At 51.2% G+C, this 7,776-nt stretch overlaps 1 protein-coding gene across 1 annotated transcript; it reads left to right on the top strand.

The window, feature by feature from the left end:
* The first annotated feature begins 5,097 nt into the window (after positions 1-5,097).
* LOC147718420 (endogenous retrovirus group PABLB member 1 Env polyprotein-like) lies at positions 5,098-6,645 on the top strand. The gene has a single exon (XM_086966715.1). The coding sequence runs from the start codon at positions 5,098-5,100 to the stop codon at positions 6,643-6,645; it is 1,548 nt and encodes a 515-aa protein (XP_086822841.1).
* Positions 6,646-7,776: the final 1,131 nt, after the last annotated feature.

Genomic DNA, 7,776 nt, shown 5'->3' with positions numbered 1-7,776 from the left:
GAGAGCCTTACGACTCTATACAGAAAGGTCGATATTGGGGATGAGAGTGAGTGTGATGTGATACGCTTGAGGTTTTCCGCCACCTCACTGAACAAGAATCGGAAGCTAAACCCCCGACACCCGTAGCAACCGAATCCCAAACTGAGCGTGCTAGCACCATGATGCCAATTAGAGAGGCTGCTCCCTACTGGGTTCCTCCACGAGGTCTAGGAACTCACGATGACGTTAACAACAAAGATGCAAGAGGGAGGGTAGTGTATAATTGGGTCTACCAACCATGGGATCGGCAGGATATTCTAACGTTCCGAAAATCTCTGCCTGATTTACGTAAAAACCGCACTGCCTTCTATACTGAATTAGGTACAGCCCTAGGTTCAACGATCATGACCCTGGCTGATATCGATTTGTTTTTCGGGCTATGTCTCCCAGCTGATGTGTGGAAGCAAATCCGGAAAGTCGACCACCTTGAGCTGTTCGGACATACCTGGTCACAACTCGACGACGACATAGATAAGCAACGAGAGCCTGGACAGAAACCCTTGAAATCCATTTTAGACCTCCAAGATAAGATCGTACAGAAATTGAAAACCCTGATTCCAGAAAAGAAAGTGGACTGGTCGATAGTAACGGCTTGTCGTCAGAAACCCCAGGAGGATGTATCGGAATACTTCTCCCGGTTTGAAACGGTGTTCTCCGATTACAGCGGCCAGGACATGACCACTGCAACCGGACACCATCTGTTTGTCCAAAATTACGTTAAAGGTTTGTCACCGGAGGTCTCCCAGAAACTGCAGGCCAGCGAGAGTAGTTGGGCTGCCTCCAAACCTGCGGCTATCCTCCAGATGGCCCAATATTACGAACACCAGAAAAACGAAAACGACAGAGCGACAGAGAAAAAGAAGAAAGACTTAAAAGAGAGGGTGATGATTGCGCAATTGCAAGGGGTGACTATAGGACGAGAGCAATACAAAGGAAGCTATCAGACGAATGTCCCTAAGAACGCACCTTCTAAAGAGCGCACCTCGACACCCCACATTGGACGTACAGACATTAGAGAGGACCAGTGTGCCTTCTGTAAAGGATATGGCCATTGGAAATCCCAGTGCCCGGTTCTTTCAGAAATGAATAGAAATAGGGACCCCAAGGACGTAGCGGGTGGATCAAGAAGTAGAGGACAGCAACGGGGGCCCACAAATGACATGACTAACGATAGATCAAACAGACCGAATACATTTGACCGACCCAGACAGCATCAGTACCAACAGTCTGACTGCGACGATGCCCACGACTTTGCATAGGACTGCCAAGGGCAAGGGAGGGATCCAGTCGAGCTCTATGTTGACCAGCAAGGTCCTTATGTCACTGCTAAGGTCCTGGGTACAAAGTCTCCATTTCTGGTAGACACTGGCGCAACACGTAGTGCGTTATCTAAACGACTGATTCCAAGGGAACCCTTGTCTGGCTCACTTGTGACATCGATAGGTTTCGATGGAACGCCCTCCACTAACCCTTTGTCCGCTCCCACTGACACGACGTTTTTGCTTTCCTCCAATACTCCTGACGCCATTATGGGACTTGACTTACTGAAACACTTCCGAGCGACCATTAGATGTTCTCAAGACGGAGTTCGAGTTTTCCTGTACGACAACCCCATTCTGCTTAGACATTGCCCTTCCCGACGCATGTTCTCTATCAATGACGCAGACACATCCCTGCTTGACACTCTGCCTCCGTATCTGTGGGCCAAGACGGATTCGGACGTAGGGCGCATGATGATTGACCCAGTGCACATTACTGTCCGACCAGACGCAACACTCCCAAAACTTCCACAATATCGGATATCGCCCGAGGGCGAGAGGGCATTGGTAAAGATTAATCAGTCACTGATAGCCGTAGGAATGGTAGAGGAAGTGGTTAGCAACGTTTGCAACAGTCCTATCTTGCCCATCATCAAGAAACAGGGAGAGGGGGATGAGAAAGCATACCGCTTCATCATCGACCTTCGAGAGATCAACAAAGTGGTTGTACCCCAGTACCCCGTGGTCTCAGACATCACCACTATCCTGACCTTGATTCCTTCTACTGCCACCACCTTCACTGTCATTGACCTCAAAAATGCATTTTTCTCTATCCCCATCCACCCAGACAGCCGATATCTCTTCGGCTTCACCCTGAAAGCCCGCTCATATCGGTTCTGCCGAGCACCCCAAGGCTACACTGAAAGCCCCAGTATCTACAGTCAGGCCCTCAAGAGACAACTGGATCAAGTTCAGTTACCCGATGGAGTGGTGTTAGTACAATACGTCGATGACATCCTTTGGGCGGCCGACACCACTCCCCTAGCAGTCACAGCCACCATTCAGCTCCTGCACTTCCTTGCGGAAAATGGCCACAAGGTCTCCAAAAAGAAGTTGCAATTCTGCCAACCCCAGGTCACTTACTTAGGCCACCTCCTGTCCAAAGACGGAAGGAAACTTACTCCCGACCGGATCCAAACCATTCTTGAAACCCCCGTCCCCAAGACTCAGAAACAGGTTCGCTCCCTACTAGGCCTCACCTCCTTCTGCCGACAGTGGTTACCAAACTTTAGCCTCATTGTGAAACCGCTGCTTTCCCTGCTAGCTAAAGATGTCCCCTTCCCACTCCCTTGGACCCCTGAGTGCCAAACCTCCTTCACGGAACTACGAGATGCCCTTTGTTCGGCCCCTGTCCTAGGTACCCCCGATTACACAAAGCCCTTCTCCCTCTACACTCACGAAAGGGAGGGGTGCGCTTTATCTGTCCTAACCCAGTCCATTGGCCCAAAGCAACGGCTGTGCGCTTACTTCTCTGCCACTCTTGACCCTGTAGCCAGAGCCTTACCTGCCTGCCTTCGAGCTGTAGCTGCCGCTGCTATCTCTATCCGACAGAGTGAGGGGATCGTGCTCTCGAATTCCCTCACGGTACTAGTACCCCATGCAGTTGACACCCTCCTGAACCAAACCAAGACGCAACACCTGACGAGTGCACGACTGACTGGATACGAGCTGACTTTGCTTGCACCCCATATCACCCTGAAAAGATGCACCACACTGAACCCGGCAACTTTGCTACCCCTACCAGAGAACAATCCCAATGTGCCCCCTGTACACGACTGTGTGACGCTTACGGACGAACAGACTAGAAGTAGGGTTGACCTCAGAGACACGGCTTTTCCTGACCCTGACGGAGAGCTGTGGGTGGACGGTTCTTGCATCAAACTCCCCGATGGCACCACTTCAGCTGCCTATGCAGTCACCACGGCCCGAACTGTAGTAGAGACGGCCCGCATCACGCAACGATCTGCCCAGGCAGCTGAACTGATTGCCCTGACACGAGCATGCATCCTAGCAGCAGGTACCACAGCGAACATTTACACCGACAGCCAGTATGCCTTCGGGGTGGTTCACCATTTTGGGCTCCTTTGGAAGGAAAGGGGATTCTTGACCTCACACGGCACCCCTATCTTGCATGGAGATTTAGTCTCCGCCTTGATCGAAGCTGTCCTTCTCCCCAAAAGGCTTGCGGTCATCAAATGCCAGGCACACAAGAAAGTGACAGACATTATTGGACAGGGAAATGCACTAGCGGACCTCACTGCTCGAACGACAGCTGAAAATAGGACGACAACACGCATGTACGTGACCAGGTCACAAGCAGAAAAATGGACCGACGCTAGGGACACTGTTAGGGATATTCAAATGGCTAGCACACAACGCGAACTGACTGAATAGGCACGGGTGGGACTAAAAGATGATGAAGGCTGCTGGCGGACAAAAGACGCAAACAAATGGTTGTTACCTGACTCATATCTGATTCCCATACTGACTATGGGACACTCCCCTGCCCACATAGGATCAGCCCCCATGATTGAACTTGTCTCCAGAGTTTGGCACAACGATAAAATCACGGACTCCGCCAAACGTCTGGTCCAACAATGCCTGATATGCCTGCAACATAACCCTGGGAAAGGAACTGTGGTCCCCCGCGGAGGGTTTGGGGTTCCCAATCACCCATTCGAAGTCCTACAGATGGACTACATCCAGCTGGACAGATGCCAAGGCCTGAAATATGTGCTTGTAGTGGTGTGTGCATTTAGCAAATGGGTGGAGGCATACCCAACCCGTGATAACACTGCTATGGCCACTGCAAAAGTACTGCTAAAAGAATTCTTCCCTCGCTACGGTCTTTGTCGAATTTTATGGAGCGACCATGGCCCCCACTTCATAGCCGAAGTCATCCAGCTCATCTTAAAGGGGCTGGGTATCACACAAAAGTTCCACGCAGTCTTCCACCCCCAGTCTGCTGGACTAGTCGAGCGACACAATGCCACACTGAAGTTAAAATTAGCCAAGATAGTGGCTACCACAGGACTGAAATGGCCAGATGCTCTCCCACTGGCATTGCTATCAATGCGTTCCACCCCCACCAAACACCACCTGACACCATACGAGGTCGTTTTCGGCCGGCCCATGAGCGTCTGGTCTGCACCTAAACCCACCTCCATTCATGATGTCCCGGACGTCTTAATGGCTGATTTTTTGTACAAGTTAACTGAAACTCTGTCGGTCATTCATCAGCAGGTGCAGCAGGCCATCCCCGATGCTTCCAGGGGTCCGGGCCACGACATCCAACCGGGGGACTATGTACTAGTCCGAAACTTTCAGCGGGCGAAGAGTTTGGAACCCCGGTGGACGGGCCCCTGGCAAGTGCTGATCACCACCCGGACGGCGCTTCGAGCGGAGGGGAAACGGCACTGGCTGCACGCACACCACTGTAAGAAGGTCTCCTCGACCCTGGCCACGACAGAAAACATTGACAACCAAGAAGAGCTCCTGAGCAAGGATCGACCATCACTGAACTGCTATCCTGACACCGAGGCACTTGAACTTGCCAAATTCTCTGATCCCACTGTGCCAACCAGAGAAGGGTATTTCCTGCGTCGAAAGGAGGGAGCTTCGGCTAAGTAGACCACAGACTGAGTTAAATCTCAGAACGGTGACCTAAACACTACCAAGGGTTACCCGGAGAGAAGCTAAACAAAGTCTGTGGTTCTGCCCGCTACCGAGCACCTTGAAGATGATGGAAGCGCCAGATAAGAAGATGATGGAAGCGCCAGATAAGAAGATGATGGAAGCAACAGGAAATACCCATTACAGGAACCCAAAGACTGACAATTTGCACAAATCAAAGACAATCGCCTTCTTCATTGTCTTCCTCTTTTGCCTCCTCCTTATGACTTCCTTTTGGATCCTGGAAGAGAGCACGCCTGCTCATCAGATACTGTTAACCACTGCACAGCCTACCACCATGAAAGAACATTATTTGATCTCACTATCCCCTCAACTCAGAGAAAGGCGAACGGAGTTCTGGAACAACTCTTTTGTGCAGCTACTCCACCAGCACAATCTCGCCACCAATGCCACCAACTGCTGGATCTGTGGGTTGCTACCCCACGCCACTGGACACTCGATACCTTTCATCCCTTCACCCTTCTCAATTCACGGCTCCTGCCTTGCTTGGCTGATCCTCCTGCAAGAAAGCTATAAAGACAATGCCACCTCCAGCAAAACCATGACTCACTTCTTTCATGGGGTCTGGCGAAACAAAACAAAGACGCACTTCTGCCCGCAGACCTCCAACGACTCAATCCACATGGACATCCCTACTAAAGAACGAATTGAAATGCAGGTGTTCAACAATCCAACCAGACCCACCTTCTCCTACCTGCGGAAACGAACCGCTGCCACTCTGACTGTGGCCCTGTCAGTCATCAATGTCACAGGCCACATGTGCATAGAAGGGCTTGGGACACAGTTGGTAGGCCACAGCGCCTGCCGTTTCACCAGAACTTTGGACTCCACCGATCCACCTTCCTTTGTATCCTCTCCAAATATGTATTTCGTTTGTGGCACAAAGACTTACAACTGGCTCCCCAAAGGCTGGGGGGGCACTTGTTTCATCTCCTTCATTCTTCCTCCGACCTATGTGGCCCCAGCAAATCACCATAGACAAAAGCGAGCCAAGGATATTGAACAAGCCGACTCAACAGGAGCACAGTTCCTCGATGCTATGAAGGGACTTGTTCCACTCTGGGGCCCGATGGCAAACAGCTGTGCCATCCGACATCTGACTCAGGCAGTCGAGACAACAATGAACATCACAGCTGGTATTCTTGCTAATAACACCGCCGAACTTCAAGCGGTCCGCCTGGTGGCTCTTCAGAACCGCCTGGTTCTAGATGTGGTTCTTGCAGACCGTGGTGGAGCATGCCGCATCATTGGGTCCAGCTGTTGTACATATATACCGGACAATTCACCCTCAGTATACAAGGCCATCAAACACCTCCACAGACTCTCTTCAGAAGTCCACCAGGAACAGGAAGAATGGTCGCTTGGTGGTTGGTTCTGGAATACCGTTAAGAACTGGGGCTGGAGACTGTTTACGATTATCCTGATTCCTGTAGCTGTTATATGTGGGTTGTGCTTAGGAATCCAATGCCTGCCGCCTTTGTGTTCCTTATGTATGAATTGTATTCGCCCTAAAACTGTGGACTTTGGAAATGAACGCATGGGAGCATTATTTGATGCCGAGATTAGGAATTTGATGAAGATTGACATTGAGTAGGCAAGTTGGCTGGATACGTTGAAAAGGGAGTACTGTTAAAACTTAGGCCGCAGACGTCAACATTATCGGCGCCATCTTGCTCCTTTTCGAGCCCATTCGTGCGCGTAAGCAGCAGCCATTTTGAACACCATGGCCTCTCTGCCCCTCGCTGATAGCCAGCGCGTCTCTCTCTCTCCCTCCTAACCTCGCAAGCATCCCCCGCACGCTGACCACCCCCACTCTCACATGCCTTGGGTCATAAACCCCACTTCAGCGCAGCTCTGCCTCAGAACCCCATCCTGTTCCCAGCGCGACACCTCCCTTCATTCCTTTCATGGTCCCGGGTCCTTTGATACAACCCCCTTTTCCTGTGTGCCCGTTTGTCCTCCTCGTTCCCAGGCCGCCACCTGGCCCTGCGGATACTGTTTATTGCCCCCCTGTACAGTAGGAAGCCTCCCCCATCAAAGGACCCTCGAGTTGATCAAAGCCCCCACCCTATGAGATCCGATCTACCCCACACATTCCGTGAATGGGCGGAATCTCCAGCTGCGCGATAATCATCACCTGTTGTGACCGGGGTGGGGACTCCAACTGTAAATGTGTGTGGGAACGGGCCTGAAGGGGGGATTCCGAGGATGTCTTTCCGTACATCAAAGGGTTGACAGAGATGTGTTTCATACAATAAAGCAATAAACTTGTGTATAAGAGGCGAGGCCTCAGAGATGCGGTTAGAGCACCTCGAGAAGATACCCTGTTGTCTGGTTTGACGTGTTCTGCTCCGTCGGAATAAAACTTCTGTTTCCTGCCTTCCAGTCTCCAGCGCCTGCCTCTTTGTTTGGTAATTTGAGTGGGTATAGAGGCGGTTAACGCCGGGCAACTCTGAAAAAGGTCATCGGCCCTACCTTTTTCCACACCTGTGCTATATTATACCTGCGTCAGATATAATGTATGCAGGGGGGGCGTTCCCCGCAAAAAGCCTCGTAATAGTGACGCAGTGAAATCTATGAGATTTCACTGCGTCACTTTTAGGATGCTGTTGTGTCAAAATCTTGTGCCTGCCTCATAGCAGGCGTAAGACTGACGCAAGCCCTTTCACATGGGGCTTTCCCCTAGTGAAAGGACGCATTGCTGGAGTTGCGTCACTTTTGTGAC

The sequence above is a fragment of the Lissotriton vulgaris genome, chromosome 4_1 (genome assembly GCF_964263255.1).
Source record: "Lissotriton vulgaris chromosome 4_1, aLisVul1.2, whole genome shotgun sequence".
Classification (NCBI taxonomy): domain Eukaryota; kingdom Metazoa; phylum Chordata; class Amphibia; order Caudata; family Salamandridae; genus Lissotriton; species Lissotriton vulgaris.
The sequence above is the reverse complement of the archived record's forward strand: the minus strand, read 5'-3'. Positions and strand labels throughout refer to the sequence as shown.

Excerpts from the sequence above, each read along its gene's own strand:
- LOC147718420 (XM_086966715.1), top strand. The coding sequence starts at position 5,098 with ATGATGGAAGCGCCAGATAAGAAGATGATGGAAGCGCCAGATAAGAAG.